Raw genomic sequence first — 18,965 nt, forward strand, 5'->3', positions numbered from 1 at the left:
GCTGTCAAAGGCACCTGCTGAGACAGGAGGAAGAATGATCAATATTGAATGGCTGTGTGGGATGGCCCAAGACTTCCGTATAAGAACTAGGGAAGATTTCCAAAAAGTCGAGGCCCAGATAAAAATCAAATTAAAATCAATAGCAAGTTTGTATTTGCTTCTCACTTTGGTTCCTGATCTCAGCAGGCTTGGCTGTGCTGGATTCAAGTTTAAATTGTATATCAATTTTGCAAAACTACATCTTTAAAAAGGACCGCACTCTACATTAACATTCTCATTCCCCTGCCATCCAAATTTGGTTCTGCATGGATGGGCATCGTTAAATTCAAGGCCTCGATCTCAACATTTGTGGGACGGAAAGCATGGGATCATCCTCCTAAGGTAAATCAAGGTGGGACTTTATCAGGTTCATCATTCCTCGAAAGTGGAGTGACAGGTAGACAGAATAGTGAAGGGGAAAGTGAGGACTGCAGATGGTGGAGATCAGAGTTGAGAGTGTGCTGCTTGAAAAGCACAGCAGGGCAGGCAGCATCTGTGGAACAGGAGAATTGACATTTAGGGCAAAAGCCCTTCATCAGGAATGTGGACGAAGGCGTTTGGTACGCTTGCCTTTATTGGTCAGAGCATTGAGTATAGGAGTTGGGAGATCATGTTGCAGCTGTACAGGACATTGGTTAGACCACTTTTGGAATATTGTGTGCAATTCTGGTCTCCCTCCTGTCCGAATAACATTGAGAAACTTGAAAGAATCCATAAAATATTTACAAGACTATTGCCAGGATTGGAGGATTTGAGCTATATGGAGAGGCTGACTAGGTTGGGACTATTTTCCCTGGATCATCAGAAGCTGAGGGGTGACCTTGTAGAGGTTTATAAAATCATGAGGAACATGGATAGGGTAAACAAATAAGGTCTTTTCTCTGGTTGGGGAGTCCAGGACTAAAGGACGTCAGTTTAGGGTGAAGGGAAAAATTTAAAAGAGACCTAAGGGGCAACTTTTTCATGCAAAGGGTGGCGCATGTATGGAATGAGCTGCCAGAGAAGTGGTGGAGGCTGGTACAATTACAACATTTAAAAGACATCTGGATGGGTATGTGAATAGGGAGAGTTTAGAGGGATATGGACCAATTGCTAGCAAATGGGATTCGATTATTTAGGAAATCTGATCAGCATGGAGAAGTTGGATCAAAGGGTCCATTTCCATACTGTATTTCTCTGTGATTCTATGACCATAGAAATGTATTTTCGCAGAGGAGATAGTGGGCAATAGTCTGGAATGGAATCGCTGGTAAACTTTTTTTCCCCATCACAGACAGAGGATTTGGAGTTCTAATTGCTGCCTACTGTAAACAGATCATTTACAGGCCAAACATAGAACTCACAACATTTTTCATCTGTTTATTTTTCAGCACCACATTCTGTGATGCATTTCAACAAGGTTTTTTTATCTTTATTTGTGGGACGTGGGCATCATAGGCTGGCCAGCATTTATTGTCTATCCCGTTCTTATTGCCCATCCCTTGTTGCCTTTGAGAAGGTGGTGGTTAGCTGCCACCTTGAACCACTGCAGTCCATGTGCTATGGGTTTACCCACAATGCCCTTAGGGAGGAAATTCCAGGATGCTGACCCAGCGACGATGAAGGAATGGAGATATATTTCCAAGTCAGGATGGTGAGTGGCGTGGAGGAAAACTTGCAGGTGATGGTGTTCCTATGTACCTGTATTTGATGCCCTCATCCTTCTATATGGAAGTGAGTATGAGTTTGGAAGATTGGAAGTTTGGAAGATGGCGTCTAAGGATCTTTGTTCTGCACCGCATTTTGTAGATAGTACACTGCTGCTACTGAGCATTGGTGGTGGAGGGAGTGGATGCTTGTCGATGTGGTGCCAATCAAGCATGCTGCATTGTCCTGAATGGTGTCAAGCTTCTTGAATGTTGTTGGAACTGCATCCATCAACAAAAGTGGTGATGTATCCATCACAGTTCTGACTTGTGTGGATATTAGGAAAGCTTTGGGGAGTCAGGAGGTGAGTTACTTGTCATAGTATTGTTACGACATGGCGGTAAACACTTCTGCTAATTAAATCAAACACACAGAAAAGCTCACCTCATCGCGTAATCTGTTAAATTACAAGTGACAAGGAACTTCCCAAATTCCACTATATAAGATAAAAATATCAATTTTATTCTTTAACTCTAAAAGTGAACGTTAAATAACAACTATTTACAAGCCTAAACCTCCTTTCTGTTAAAGGTTTGTTATCTACCTTCTACTCTATCACAATATACTGATCCAATAATCACCCCCATATTAAAATTACATCAACTTACTTTTCAAAACCAGACAGCAGCAGTCATCTCCAATGTCCCTCTTCCTCTGGCTTCGGATCTCTCTGGATTGTCTTCGGTCTTTTGCTGTAAAGATGTTTCATATGAAAAAGGTACCTTTAACAGAGAATGTTTTGCTGGCAGTTACTCTGATGGTGGTAATTGGTCGCTCTCTCTGGCTATCTCTCAAAATACCAGCTTCTTTATACCCCCAAACACCAGATCGTCTCATTGGTTCGATGTTGGCAAAAAACAATAAATTCAAACTCAATTTGGTTTTAGTTTCTTGGGGCATATTTTAAATTGGTTGGTTAAATTTGAACTGTTGTCAAAACATAGCAACCAAAACTCAGTCATTTGTTTCACAGCCAAATGTTACATATTTTCAATTTTCCAGTACACTGTCAGTCAGTCACATGACAGGTGCCAGCAAGCTCTCAGTGCAAAACTCTCTTTTAAAGGTACAGTACACGCCTTCAACTTTGTGGGTGGCATGGTGGCACAGTGGTTAGCACTGCTGCCTCACAGCGCCAGAGACCCGGGTTCAATATCTGCATCAGGCGACTGACTGTGTGGAGTTTGCACATTCTCCCTGTGTCTGCGTGGGTTTCCTCCGGGTGCTCCGGTTTCCTCCCACAGTCCAAAGATGTGCAGGTCAGGTGAATTGGCCATGCTAAATTGCCCGTAGTGTTAAGTAAGGGGTAAATGTAGGGGTATGGGTGGGTTGCGCTTTGGCGGGTCGGTGTGGACTTGTTGGGCCGAAGGGCCTGTTTCCACACTGTAAGTAATCTAATCTAATCTAATCTAATCTAATAACAGTATGTCGAGCATCTGACCTGCTCTTGTAGCTACTATATTCATGTGGTGAGTCCAGTTAAGTGTCTTGTCAGCAGTAACTTCAGGATGTTGATAATGAGGACTTCAGTGTTGGGACCATTGAATGTCAAGGGACAGTGTCAAGGATTGTCTCTTATTGGAGATGGTACTTATGTGGTGTGAATGTTACTTGCTACTTGTCAGCATGGATATTGTCTTGATCTTAATGGCATTTGAACATAAACTGCTCCAGTGTCTGAGTAGTTAGAAATGATACTGAACACTGTGCAATCATCAGTGAACATCCCCACCTCTGACCTTGTGATGGAGGGAAGATCATTGATAAAGCAGGTCCTAGGACACTACCCTGAAGAACTCCAACAGAGACGTCCTGGAGCTGAGATGACTGACTTCTATGGCCATCTTGCTATGTGCCAGGTATAACTCCAATCAGTGGATAGTCTGCCCTCTGATACCTATTATGGAGTTATAGAGTCATAGAGATGGACAACATGGAAACAGACTTTTGGTCCAATTTGTCCATGCCAAACAGGTATCCCAATTTAAGCTAGTCCCATTTGCCAGTATTTGGCCTATATCTCTCTAAATCCATCCTATTTATTAACCCATCCAGTGCCTTTCAGATGTTGTAATTATGCCATCCTCCACCACTTTCACTAGGAGCTCATTCCATACATGCACCACTCGGTGTGTGAAAACGTTGTGCCTTAGGTCCTTTGTTAAATTTTTCCCCTCTCACCTTAAACCTATGCCCTCTGGTTTTGGACTCGCCTATTTTGGGGAATAGACCTTAGCTACTCACCCTACACATGCCTTTCATGATTTTATAAACCTTTGTAAGGTCACCCCTCAGCCTCCAGGGAAAATAGCCCCAGCGTCTCCCCATAGCTCAAACCCTCCAACCTTGGCAACATCTTTGTAAATCTTCTCTGAACCTTTTCATTCCAGTTTTGCTAATACTCCTTGATGCTATAATTGTTGAAATGTGACCTTGCTGTCAAGGGCTGTCACTCTCGATTCAGCTCTAGAATTCCCCAATTTTATCCATGTTTCCACCAATGGATTGAGGTCAGGAGCTCAATGGCTCTTGCAGAACCCTAATTGTGGGTCAATGAGAAGTTATTGTTCAGAAGGTGTTCCTTGATAGCACTATTGAGCACACCTTCCGTTTCTTTACTGTTGAATGAGAATAGACTGATCAGGTGGAAATTGGCCAAGTTGGATTTGTCTTGCTTTTTGTGTCCAGGACATAGCTGGGCATTTATTTTTACATTGTCAGGTAGATTTCAGCTCTGTAACTGTATTGAAACAGCTCGGCTAGGGGAGTGGCAAGTTCTGGCGCACAAATCTTGTGTACGATTGCTGGAATGTTGTCACAAGGGCCCACAGCCTTTGCAGTATCCAATGCCTCCAACCATTTCTTGATATATCGAGTGAATCAAATTGGTCGAAGACTGGTATCTGTAATGCTGGCGACCACTGAAGGAGGCTGAGGTGGATCATCCACACTTTCGCACAGCTGTTTTGGTCTTTTCCATTGTTGAGGATGGGGATATTTGTGGAGCCACGCCTTCAGTGAGGTGTTTCATTATCCACCACGATTCACGACTGGATATATGGAATTGCAGAGCTAAGATCTAATCCATTGGTTGTGGCATGGCATAACTCCATCTATCACTTGTTGCTTATGCTGTTTGGTATGCAAGTAGTCTTGTTTGGTACCTTCACCAGGTTGACACCATATTATTAGGTATATCTGACGCTGCTCTTGGCATGCCCTCCTGTACTCTTCATTGAACCAGGATTAATCCACTGGATGAATGGTAATTGTCAAGTGGGAGATATGCTGGGCCATATGTTGCAGATTGTGTTGGTGTAAAATGTTAATAGCTGAAAATGTGTTGCTGGAAAAGCGCAGCAGGTCAGGCAGCATCCAGGGAACAGGAGAATCGATGTTTCGGGCATAAGCCCTTCTTCAGGAAATGAAGGGCTTATGCCCGAAATGTCGATTCTCCAGTTCCCTGGATGCTGCCTGACCTGCTGCGCTTTTCCAGCAACACATTTTCAGCTCTGATCTCCAGCATCTGCAGACCTCAATTTCTCCGTAAAATGTTAATAGCCCACTGGGCCTCATGGAAGGCTGATCTTGAGTTGTAGATTTGTTCAAAGTCTGTTCCATTGAGCGCAGTGATAGTGCTACACAAAACGATGGAGGGTATTTTCAATGTGAAGGCCGGACTTGGTGTCCACAAGGTTTATGCAGTGGTCACTATTATTGATATGTACTTGCAGCTAGCATTTTGATAAGGATGAGGTCAAGTGTGTCTTCCCCTCTTGCTAGTTTCTTCAGTACCTGCTGTAAGCCCAGTTCAGCAGTGTTGTCCCTTCAGACTCAACTAGCTTGACCAATAGTGGCTGAGCCACTCTTGATGGTGGACATTGAAATCCCTCACACAGCGTAAATTTTGCACCCTTACTGTTCAACATGGAGGAGTATTAATTCATCAGCTGATGGAGAATGGCATGTAATAATTGGAGGAGGTTTCCTTGTCTATATTTATCCTGAAGCCATGAGACTTCATGGGGTCAGAGTCGAGGTTGAGGACTCCCTGACCAATCCCTCCTGACTGTTTACCACTGTGCCACCATCTCTACTGGTTCTGTCCTGCCAATGTGACAGGACACAGCCATAGATGGTGATGGTGGTGTCTGGACATTGTCTGTGAGGTTTAATTCCATGATGATGACTATGTCAGGCTGTGGTCTAGTCTGTGAGATAGCTCTCCCAATTTGGCAGTAGCCCCTAGATGTTAGTAAGGATGTCAGTAAAATGGCAGAACTTGGGAGAATAAATATTTCTAAAAAATGCATGACATTAAAACTTTTAATCACACAATGCATGTGGCAGACTATTTTTAATTTGTTGTCAGTGTAATTCTGAGCACAGTCATGATTATTTGGTCTATGTTGTCCAACAGCAAATTCACATTTAATGTTGGACATGATGTTCTAAGATTTACAAGCTTGTTGAGACTAAAGCCAGCTCTGACAGCTTCTATGGAGAGGAAGCAGAGTTAATATTTCAAGTCTGGTGACCCTCCTTCAGAACTGATATAAGCTTAAAAATATGGGTATTTATGCTGCTAACATGCAATGAGGTGGGAGGGAGTTTTAAAGGAATGAGAAGGTAGGTGGAGAAAGAGCCCAGAGAGAGAGAGAGAGAGAAAGTAGGTTAGACAGATAAAGGGACAGTTGATAGTATGCTGGGGAAGAAGAAAAGCTGATTACAGGGACAATTAGAGGGTGAAAATTGACTGGCTGTGTTGAAAGCAGCCTATGTTCATGACAATGCCCAGTGTGTGAGGATGGATATGAAGGAAGTGTTCAGGCCCTGAAATTATTGAATTTGATTTTCAGTCCTGAAACTGCAGAATCCCCAAGTGGAAAATGAAATGTTGTTCTCCCAGCTTGTGCTGAGCTTTGCTGGAGCACTGCAACAGGTCTGAGACAGAGATGTTGGCCAGGGAACACAGTAGTGTGTTGAAGTGACAGCCAACTGGAATCTTGGCATCATTTTTATGGACAGAACATAGATATTCTGCAAAGCCGTCACCCAGTCTGCCCAGACTCCCCAGAAGACCACAGGTTGTGCAGGTTGGGCATGTTCTGCATGTTGCCCATTGCAGACAATCTATTGGTCGGCATTCAAAGTGTAATTAATTCATATATTGTTAGAAGTTACATATATTTACAGAGAGCCCTCTGTTCTTTGTAGACAAAAGGAATTTGTCCTTCAATTGCACCTTTTAATTGAGGAAAATGTTATGAAGATTCTCCCACCCTGCTTCATTCCCCATGGCATTGTTCTGACCAACTAAAGTCACCTATTTGATCTAACTTTAATCAGTTAACAAATCTTGCTATATCTCAATGCCACTATGAGAAAATTAATCTGCATCGTCTTCTCAGGCTGTATAAATTGATCTTCCCTTTCGAAGTTTGACTTGTGTGTCAATCCTAATGAGTGCAAAAGAAAAACTTTGACTTCAATCTCTTTTGTGCAATGTTTAAGTTCTGCAGATGTTGGAACATGCTTAAAATAAACCAATATTGCTGAACAAAGTGATCACATTTTTCAGCTATTATCAACCAAACACGAGGCTGTTCGTTGCTCAGATGAAGACGAATCTTAGACTTGTCAATTTATAATGTAAATAATGGCCCTTTTGACTTCTGCTTGATTTCCCCACAGATGATGCACATCAGGAAAGTGTCAAACGTGGTAATGCAGTTTCTCATTTGTATCTAAATTATAGGTCGCAAACTTGGCATGCTCCATCTCAAATAATGAGGAAGGCGTGAAGTTGGTTCGCATGGCGGCAACACAGATCGATAGCCTCTGCCCACAGGTAAGAAAAGATGCTGCTGGAAACATTGTCTTAGCTGCTACGCATTCACAGATGCAAGACATCTCAAACAAAAAGCTATCAGTATGAAAATTATAGGACTGGATAGATAATACCGTTCTGATTGTCTTTCACAGCCTGAATGACAGCAGGTGTCTTGAAACCAAATCATGCGTTTTAGAAACAAATGCAGAAAGCTATTTTTCTTTTACCAGACAAATGCTCCTGTTTGCAAAATAAAGAACATAGCTCCCGCTGTCTTAAAACACCGCTGGAAACTTAAATGCAAACAAAAGCCGAAATATTCCAAAAGGGCCTGCATGAAAAGCAGAGGACCTGCAGAATACTCTATTATTCCTGATAGCCAAAGGCAATCCAAATGTGAATATAATCCAAGCTTGGAATTCTAAATGTGCCATTGTGAATTCCCATTCATAATTCTTGTTCCAAGCGTAAAATCATCCCCAGCACCTGATTTTTATGCCAATCACACCAAACATAATGAACCAGCTGTCAGCTTTCTCCAAGAGAGACAAGTGCATTTCCTTAAATTCTGCCATTCCTGCAGATTTGTACTCAGTAATTTTTGCTTTGTCTTTTCTGTTTTTATCCTGGAATATCGGGGAATTGGGAAATGCTGAGTTTTGTTAAAGATTCATTAATCTATAAAGTCATAAAGTTATACAACATGGAAACAGACCATTCGGTCCAACTCCTTCTTCTGATCAGATATCCTAAATCAGAGTCCCATTTACAGCCCATGTTCCTCTGAACTCTTTCTATTCATATACCCATCCAGATACCTTTTAAATATTGTAATTGTGCCAGCACCCACCACTTCCTCTGGCAGTTCATTCCATACACACAATGCCCTCTGTGTGAAAAAGTGGCCCCTTAGGTCTCTTTAAATCTTTGCCATCTCAACCCAAACCTATGTCCTCGAGTTTTGGATACCCCCATCTTGAGTCATAGAGTCATGGAAACAGACCCTTCGGTCCAACCTGTCCATGCCAACCAGATATTCCAGCCCAATCGAGTTCTACCTGCCAGCACCCGGCCCATATCCCTCCAAACCCTTCCTATTCATATACCCATCCAAATGCCTCTTAAATGTTGCAATTGTACCAGCCTCCACCACTTCCTCTGGCAGATAATTCCATACATTTACCACCCTCTGTATGAAAAGGTTGCCCCGTAGGTCTCTTTTTTATATCTTTTCCCTCTCACCCTAAACCGATGCCCTCTAGTTCTGGACTCCCCCACCCCAGGGAAAAGACTTTGTCTATTTACCCTATCCATGCCCCTCATAATTTTGTAAACTTCTATAAAGTCACCCCTCAGCCTCCGACGTTCCAGGGAAAACAGCCCCAGTCTGTTCAACCTCTCCCTATAACTCAAATCCGCCAACCCTGGCAACATCCTTGTAAATCTTTCTGAACCCTTTCAAGTTTCACAACATCTTTCTGATAGGAAGGAGACCAGAATTGCACACAATATTCCAACAGTGGCCACCAATGTCTTGTACAGCTGCAAAATGACCTCCCAACTCCTGTACTCAATATTCTGACCAATAAAAGAAAGCATACCAAACGCCTTCTTCACTATCCTACCTACCTGCAACTCCACTTTCAAGGAGCTATGAACCTGCACTCCAAGGTCTCTTTGTTCAGCAACACTCATGAGGACCTTATCATTAAGTATATAAGTCCTGCTAAGATTTGCTTTCCCAAAATGCAGCACCTCGCATTTATCTGAATTAAACTCCATCAGCCACTTCTCAGCCCATTGGCCCATCTGGTCCAGATCCTGTTGTAATCTGAGGTAACCGTCTTCGCTGTCCACGACACCTCCAATTTTGGTGTCATCTGCAAACTTACTAACTGTACCTCTTATGCTCGCATCCAAATCATTTATGTAAATGACAAAAAGTAGAGGGCCCAGCACCGATCCTTGTGGCACTCCACTGGTCACAGGCCTCCAGTCTGAAAAACAACCTTCCATCACCACTCTCTGTCTTCTACCTTTGAGCCAGTTCTGTATCCAAATGGCTAGTTCTCCCTGTATTCCATGAGATCTAACCTTGCTAATCAGTCTCCCATGGGGAACCATGTCGAACACCTTACTGAAGTCCACATAGATCACATTTACCGCTCTGCCCTCATCATTCCTTTTTGTTACTTCCTCAAAAAACTCAATCAAGTTTGTGAAATGTGATTTCCCATGCACAAAGCCATGTTGACTATCCTTAATCAGTCCTTTCTTTTCCAAATACATGTACATCCTGTCCCTCAGGATTCCCTCTAACAACTTGCCCACCACCAACGTCAGGCTCACTGGTCTATAGTTCCCTGGCTTGTCCTTACCGCCCTTCTTAAACAGTGGGACCACGTTAGCCAACCTCCAGTCTTCCGGCACCTCACCTGTGACTATTGATGATACAAATATCTCAGCAAGAGGCCCAGCAATCACTTCTCTAGCTTCCTACGGAGTTCTAGGGTACACCTGACCAAGTCCTGGGGATTTATCCACCTTTATGCGTTTCAAGACGTCCAGCACTTCCTCCTCTATAATTTGGACATTTTGCAAGGTGTCACCATCTGTTTCCCTACAGTCTATATCTTCCATATCCTTTTCCACAGTAAATACTGATGCAAAATACTCATTTAGTATCCCCCCCATTTTCTGCGGCTCCACACAAAGTCTGTCTTGCTGATCTTTGAGGGGTCCTATTTTCTCCCTAGTTACCCTTTTGTCCCTAACGTATTTGTTAAAACCCTTTGGATTCTCCTTAATTCTGTTTGCCAAGGCTATCTCATGTCCCCTTTTTGCCCCCCTGATTTCCCTCTTAAGTATACTCCTACTTCCTTGATACCCTTCTAAGGATTCACTTGATCTATCCTGCCTATACCTTACATATGCTTCCTTGTTGTTCTTAACCAAACCCTCAATTTCTTTAGTCATCCAGCATTCCCTCTCCCTACCAGTCTTTACGTTCACCCTGACTGGAATATACTTTTTCTGGATTCTCATTATCTCATTTCTGAAGGCTTCCCATTTTCCAGCTGTCCCTTTACCTGCGAACATCTGCGCCCAAGCAGCTTTCGAAAGTTCTTGCCTAATACCGTCAAAATTGGCCTTCCTCCAAATTAGACTTTTAGACCTGGTCTATCCTTTTCCATCACTATTTTAAATCTAATAGAATTATGGTCGCTGTCCCCAAAGTGCTCGCCCTGACACCTCAGTCACCTGCCCTGCCTTATTTCCCAAGAGTATCTCAAATTTTGCACCTTCTCTAGTAGGTACATCCACATAGTGAATCAGAAAATTGTCTTGTACACACTTAACAAATTCCTCTCCATCCAAAACCTTAACACTATGGCAGTCCCAGTCTATGTTTGGAAAGTAAAAATCCCCTACCATAATCACCCTATTATTCTTACAGATAGCTGAGATCTCCTTACAAATTTGTTTCTCAATTTCCCTCTGACTATTAGGAGGTCTATAATACAATCCCAATAAGATGATCATCCCTTCCTTATTTCTCAGCTCCACCCAAATAACCTCCCTGGATGTATTTCCAGGAATATCCTCCCTCAGCATAACTATAATGCTATCCCTTATCAAAAATGCCACTCCCCCTCCTCTCTTGCCTCCCTTTCTATCCTTCCTGTAGCATTTGTATCCTGGAATATTAAGCTGCCAGTCCTGCCCATCCCTGAGCCATGTTTCTGTAATTGCTATGATTTCCCAGTTCCATGTTCCAAACCATGTCCTGAGTTCATCTGCCTTCCCTTGCATTGAAATAAATGCAGTTAATTTATTCGTCCTACCTTGTCCCTGCCTGCCCTGACTGTTTGGCTCACTTCTGTTCTCAACTGTATCAGTCTCAGATTGACCTCTTTCCTCACTATCTCTGTGGGACCCCCCGCCCCCCACCTTACTAGTTTAAATCCTCCCGAGCAGCTCTAGCAAATTTCCTTGCCAGTATATTAGTCCCCTTCCAATTTAGGTGCAATCCATCCTTCTTGTACAGGTCACTTCTACTCCAGAAGAGATTCCAATGATCCAAAAATGTGAATTCTTCTCCCATACACCAGCTCCTCAGCCATGCATTCATCTGCTCTATCCTCCTATTCCTGCTCTCACTAGCTCGTAGCACCGGGAGTAATCCAGATATTACTACTCTCGAGGACCTCCTTTTTAAATTCCTGCCTAACTCTTTGTATTCTCCCTTCAGACTCTCAACCTTTTTCTTTCCTGTGTCATTGGTTCCAATGTGGACAATGACCTCTTGCTGGAGCCTCTCCCCCATGAGATCATTCTGCATCCTCTCTGAGACATCCTTGATCCTGACACCAGGGAAGTAACACACCATTCTGATTTTTTGCTGCTTGGTGAATAGACCTTGGCAATTCATTCTATCCATTCTCCTCATGATTTTATAAATCTCAATAAGGTCACCCTTCAGCCTCTGATGCTTGAGGAAAAATAGCCCCAGCCTATTCAAGCTCTTCCTATAGCTCTTACACCTCAGCCCTAACAATATCTTTGTAAGTCTTTTCTGAACACTTTCAAGTTTCACAACGTCCTTCCTCTAGCAGGGAGACTTGAATTGAAAGCAGTATTTCAAAAGTGGCCTAACCAATGTCCTGTACAGCTGCAGCATAACCTCGTAACTCTTATACTCAGTGCACTGACCAATAACAGAAAGCAAACGTGACGCCTTCTTCCACCATCCTGTCTATCTGGGACTCTACTTTCAAGGAAATATGAACCTGCATTCCAAGGCCTTTTTGTTCAGTAACGCTCTCCAGGACCTTTCCATTAAGTGTATAAGTCCCTCAATGATTTGCCTGTCCAAAATGAGACATCTCCCATTTGTCTAAATTAAAATCCATCTGCCACTCCTCGGCCCATTATTCCATCTGATCAAGGTCCCAGAATACTCAGAGGTAATGTTCACCTCCAATCTTGGTGTCATCTGCAAACCTTCCAATCATACCTTCTATGTTTACATCCAAACATTTATATAAATGATGAAAAGCAGTGAACTCAGCACTGGTCCTTGTGGCACACCACTGCAAACAGGTCTCCAGTTTGAAAATCAACCCTCCATTAACACCACCCTCTGTCTTCTACCTTTGAGCATGCTAATGTCTGAAAATGCAGGGAAGCCTTCAACTGGTCTAACAACGTACTTGTTGGGAAAATTCATAGCTTGGACCATCGACCTCTCCACCAACCCCCATGTCCTTTATATCTCCATTCCAAGCTGTACCTTACCCATCTCCGATGGCTTTTCACCCTCCATGCCAAGCCACTCCTCACATATCTCTCACTAACCCATATGCTTCCATGCCATACTGTAGCACTTCTATTTACCCAGTGTACATTGTGTAGAACCAATGAACTGTACAGCAGCAATAGCATTTGTGAAAAGCAAGTTTAAAAGCATTAATTTATAACTGCGTTTTTTTAAAAAACTTATTCCAGAACAACCAAATCATTTAATTAGTAATAGCATACCATGTACATACTTAAACCTCTTTATCTTTTGTAAATAAATGTTACGGAATTGACAAAAGATTGGTCAGCGAAAAAGAACTATCAAGCAATATCTGGGCTCTCAGGAAAACCTCATTCCTGGTGTATTTCATAGATGTCACACACTGCAGCTACTTTTGATGAGTCTTTGATGTCATGGATGTTTAATTTTGTAGATTAGGGTGCCTTAACCTGAATTTTGTTGAGCTTCTTGGATGCTATTGAAGCTACATTCATGCATGTAAGTGGAGAATATTTGATCACACTCCTGATATGCCTTGTAAATAACAGGCAGACTTTGGCGAGTCAGTATTTGATTAAATTGCCACAGAGTTGCCAAAACATGACCTGCTATACTTTTGTAGTAATTATATGGCTGATCCATTAATGTTTCTGATCAATGGTAATCAGGATGATAATACTGTTGAATGTAATAATGGTAGTGGCATTGAATATCAAGGAGTTACGGTTATACTCTCTTTTGCGACTGGTGTGAAACAAAGTTAAAAATCACACAACACCAGGTTATGGTCCAACAGATTTATTTGGAAGCATTAGATTTTGAAGTGCTGTTTCTTCATCAGGTGGTTGTGGAGCAGGACCTAAGATACAAAATTTTGTAGCAAAAGGTTACAGTGTCATGCAGCTGAAATATATTAAACAAACTTAGATTACCTTCAACCAAATGTTTAACATTTGTGTGAAACAAATGTTACTTGCCACTTATCACTCCAAGCCTGATTTTTTTCTTGGTCTTGCTTCATGATGGTTGCTTCATTTTTCAGTAGTTATAAATGGAACTGATCATTATGAAAGTATTAGTGAACATTCCCACTTCTGACATTACAATGAAGTGAAGGTCGTCAATGAAGCAACTGTTGAACATTGACTCTCGGGGCTGAGATAATTAGTCTCCAACACTTGGAACCAACTCCATTTCTGCTCAGTAATTTTCCAGCCAGTTGGGAGGTTTAACCAATTCCCTTGATTTTGATTTTGCCAGGGCTCTTTGATTCTACATTTGGCCAAGTGCAGCCTTGATGTTAAGGGCATTCAAACTCACATCAGTTCTGGAATTCAGCTGTTCTCCATATGTTAGGACTAAGGTTACAATGAGATCTGAAGACCAGTGATCCTGGCAGAATGAGAACTGAGCATCAGTGACTATGTTAACTGGGAAGTGACTGCTGCTTGCATCAATGTTGAAAACACCTTTCATCACTTTGTTCATCATTGAAAGTTGGCTGACAGTGTAATAACTGGCGAGTGTGCACTTGTCTTTTTTGTCCACATGACATACATTGGCAGTTTTCCACAATGTTGGGTCGATGCCAGCATTGTGGCATATTGAATAATTTGGCTAGAAGTGCATCTAGACTGAAGCACAAGTCTTCAGTATTGCAGCCAAGATGTTGTCAGGGTCCATTACCTTTGCTGTAGTTGTTCCTTGATACCACATTGATTATGTGGGATTGGATAAAGACTGGCTTCAGTGACACCAGGGGCCGAAGGAAGAAGCTCTGATTTGCTTGCTCTTCTGATTGAAGATCATTGCATTCACTTCAGGCTTATATTTATATTAACTTTCTGGGCTTTGCATCATTGATGATGGCAATGTCCATCAATACCTCCCTTGTCGTCATTCAGAACTGGGTGCAGTAGGATTGTACAGCTTTTCTCACTGTGGGTCATCCACATCTTTCAATCTTGTGCTTCTTCCATTTTTTCAGATTTTAACTTTATCTGAATTGATAGTTCATTTTTAGAAATTGCCTAATATCTCGTGTTGCTTTTAGCATGCTCTTCTACAATCCTTATTAAAACTAATGTTCTTTCCCTGGCTTCATGGTAATGTCCGAGTGAGGACTATGCCAGGCCGTGATGTTATAGATATTCATCAATGTTCTGGGTTGGATCCCATCAGGTCCTGAGGGCTTGTCTACCTTAATTCTTCCCTGGAGGCCAAAGGTCAATAAGGGGAACCCAGACTACAGGTGAATGAGAATGTGATGTGGATTGTGGGGTGGAGGGTCATTGGCTAGATTTTGTTTCCTTTTCAGCCTCCTTATTTGTCCTGCCAATGTCTGGTTAAATCCTTAAGGATTCATTTCTGTGCATGATCCATTCTGCCAAGCAATTAATCAAGGCACAAATGGGAAAGTGTAGACATCCCCATCCAACAGCTTCTAGCCTGATTGAATGCCTCTCCATTTCCAAACTCCCCTCAGGGTAGAACATCAAATTTCACTGTGTTACCATTTCAGTTCTGTGACCTATGATCAAATGTTGATGTTCCACAGATGCGGTCAGACCGGCTGAGTATTTCTTCCATTTTTTCTTGTTTATTGAATCCTTTTTTTTCACTAGTTATTTGTAACCATCTTTCTGCCAAGTGGCCATTTTAAAAGGCTGTCAGAAATTTCCTTCTGAATTCACCGGACTTGCTTCAAATGATACTGACAAAAATACCAGTGTAAAACTGTCTGATTGCTTAATATTAATTAGCTTGATGCAAATCTAAGCAATCATACCTCTGAGTCCTGCAGAGTTAAATCATTGTTGGGTGTGGAACTTTAGGTTGGATACTGTGTCACTGTGAATGGATTTTAGACAGAGATTGATAAATTGGCTGTTTTATCTGTTTGCATCCTGACAATCTAATATACTGATAGTCTTGACCCACATGTAGTAAATTATGACAGGCTGGTTACCTTTTGATCACCATCCAACCCATGTCCACTGCTGTGTCTGGAGCTGTTTTAACCCATGTGCCTGATATGCATGGCCTCTCATCTGAATCTTCAATATTTCATTCAAAGCAACTTATGCTGCCAAAAGGCAAAAGTGTGAGGCAGCCCCACTATAGCATTTGTAGCAACCAACAGCTTGCTTATTCATTGTTGTATTACTGAAGCCATTTTTCAAGCTTTGAATCAGAATGGCAGCCTCAGCCATGAAAGTTAAATCAATCAGTGAGTCAATCAGCAGAATCTCATCTGTCAGTAAAATAAAGAGCACATTGCCTCTTCATAAAATAATATCTGCTGTATAAATTTGACAACAGGTTGTGAATGCTTGAGAAAGATGAGGACTGAATACTAGCACAAACTATTACTTTTTACACTGGGTATAGAGACATGGTTAAGTAAGATCACATTAAAACCTCCTCAGGTCCTACTGAAAAGTGATCTGATAATATCTGATATCACTGATGATACAGTCTAGCTTTTAACATGTAACAATTTGCTCCATGTACTACACTTGTCCCCATATTTGATCTACCCATGAATTATTTCCATGACCATAAGACATAGGATCAGAAATTAGGCCATTCAGCCCATAGGGTCAGCTCTGTCATTCAATAATGGTTGATATGTTTTTCAACCCCATTTTCCTGATTTGTCCCCATAATATTTGATCTCCTTGGCAATCAAGAACTATTGATCTCTGTTTTAAATATACTCAATGACATGGCCTCCACAGCCTTCTGTGGCAATGAATTCCACAGATTCACCACTCTCTGGCGAAAAGGTTTCTCCTTACCTCTATTTTAAAGGGTCTTCCCTTTACTCTATGGTCATTCCCCTGGGTCCTTGTTTCTACTGCCAATGGAAACATCCCCCCAATGTCCACTCTGTCCAGGCTATTCAGTATTCTGTAAGTTTTAATCAGATCCCCCCTCATCCTTCTAAACTCCATTGAATATAGTCCTAGAGTCTTCAAATATTCCTCATATGTTAAGCCTTTCATTCTTGGGATCATTCTCATGAACCTGCTCCAGGGCCAATGTATCCTTCCAGAAGTATGGGACCCAAAATTGCTAACATTACTCTAAATGTAGTCTGACCAGAGTCTCATAAAGCTTCAGAAGTACATCCCTGCTTTTATATTCTAATCCTCTTAAGATGAAGACAACATTGTATTTGTCTTCCTAACTATTCAGAGCTGAAAATGTGTTGCTGGAAAAGCGCAGCAGGTCAGGCAGCATCCAAGGAACAGGAGAATCGACGTTTCGGGCATCCTGAAGAAGGGCTTATGCCCGAAACATCGATTCTCCTGTTCCCTGGATGCTGCCTGACCTGCTGCGCTTTTCCAGCAACACATTTTCAGCTCTGATCTCCAGCATCTGCAGCCCTCACTTTCTCTTCCTAACTATTCACTCAACATGCAAGTTTACCTTCAGAGAAAACTGGACTCAGACTCCCAAGTCGCTTTGTACTTCAGGCTTCTGAATTTTCTCCCCATTCAGAAAATAGACCATGCCTCTGTTCTTCCGACCAAACTGCAAGACCTCACACTTTCCTACATTGTATTTCATCTGCCACTTCTTTGCCCAGTCTCCTAACCTGTCTAAATATTTCTGCAACCTCCTCAATATATCCCTCTCCACCTATCTTTCTATAATCTGCAAATTTAGCCAGAATGTTCTCAGTTCCTTTATCTAGATCATTATTGTATAAAGTGAAGAGTTGCAGTCCAACTGATTCTTGTGGAACACGACTAGTCATTGGCTTCCATCCTGAGAAGGACCCTTTTATTCCCACTCTCTGTCTTCGGTCAGACAGCCAACTTTTTATCCCGCACCTTATCAAAGGCTTTCTGGAAATCCAGTTAAGTGACATCCATTGGCTCTCCTTGGTCTAACTTGCTCATTACCTCCTCAAAGAATTCTAACAGATTTGTCAGGCAAGACCTCCCCTTGATGAAACCATGCTAACTTTGCCCTGTTTTACCATGCACTTCCAAATATTCAGAAATCTCATCCTTCACAATGGACTCCAAAATCTTAGCAACGACTGAGGTCAGACTAATTAGCTTATAATTTCTCATATTTTGCTTTACTCCCTTCTTTAACAGGAGGATTACACTAGCAATTTTCTAGTCTCTGGGATCTTCCTTGACTCCAGTGATACCTGAAAGATCACTATTAAAACCTCCACTATCTCTTCAGCTGTTTCCTTCAGAACTCCAAGGTGTAACCTATCTGGTTCAGGTGATTTATCACTTTCAGACCTTCCAGATTTTCTAGCACCTTCTTCTTGGTGATGGCCATGTACTCATTTCTGCCCCTGACTCTCTTGAATTTCTGGGATATTACTTGTTCTTCCACCATGAAGGCTGACTCAAAGCACTTATTCAGTTCCTCAGCCATTTCTTTGTTCCCCATTATTATTTCTCCAGCACTTTTTCCAGTGGCCCAATGTCCAATTTTGCCTCTCTTTTGCCCTTCAGGAAAGATTGCAAGAGTTTCTTCAGATATCTAATGTTATTGGCTAGTTTACCCTCATATTTAATCTTCTCCTCTTATTTCTTTCTTCGTTGTCCTCTGTGCATTGGTCCCGTTTCCAGACAGAGTCCCAGAATGTTAGCAATTCAATTCAATTCAATTCAATCTCTATGCAACTCATTTGTAGAATATGTGGGAGATTTGTGAGACAAGTACATAACCTCCAACTCTTCAGGAGCTCTGATTGATCATAACTATTGTGTAAAGTTGTGGAATGGTAATTAAGCAAAGCTAGGACAATATTGATTTTTTTTTTATACAATCTGTATGCCTCACCACAGACTTATGTACGTTGAGGTGAGCTAGTAACATGCTCAAAATGGTATGATTCAGTGATGTGTTTGAAACAGTTGTTAGCATATGCTGAAATCTGAGATGAACTGTACCCTTCACTATTTATGAACTTCCATAATATTGCCTCTCAATCTCTTATGCTCCAGTGAAAAAAGCCCCAGCCTATCTTGCCTTTTTTTACAACTGAAACCTTCCATACCTGGCAACATCCTGGTAAATCTCTTCTGAACCCTATCCTTCCTGCAACTAGGCAACCTGAACTTGACA

At 41.9% G+C, this 18,965-nt stretch overlaps 1 protein-coding gene across 2 annotated transcripts in view; it reads left to right on the top strand.

Annotated features, from left to right (window-relative positions):
- ctnna2 (catenin (cadherin-associated protein), alpha 2) overlaps positions 1-18,965 on the top strand; it is a 1,293,121-nt gene that overhangs the window by 925,256 nt on the left and 348,900 nt on the right. For both annotated transcript variants that reach the window (XM_087995417.1, XM_087995450.1), the window contains one exon: positions 7,484-7,576. In XM_087995417.1, the coding sequence (XP_087851543.1) occupies positions 7,484-7,576 (93 nt within the window). The remainder of the gene's footprint in view (positions 1-7,483; positions 7,577-18,965) is intronic.

This window comes from Chiloscyllium plagiosum, unplaced genomic scaffold (genome assembly GCF_037043375.1).
Source record: "Chiloscyllium plagiosum isolate Xiang-an unplaced genomic scaffold, Cpla_swu_hap1 HiC_scaffold_1, whole genome shotgun sequence".
Classification (NCBI taxonomy): domain Eukaryota; kingdom Metazoa; phylum Chordata; class Chondrichthyes; order Orectolobiformes; family Hemiscylliidae; genus Chiloscyllium; species Chiloscyllium plagiosum.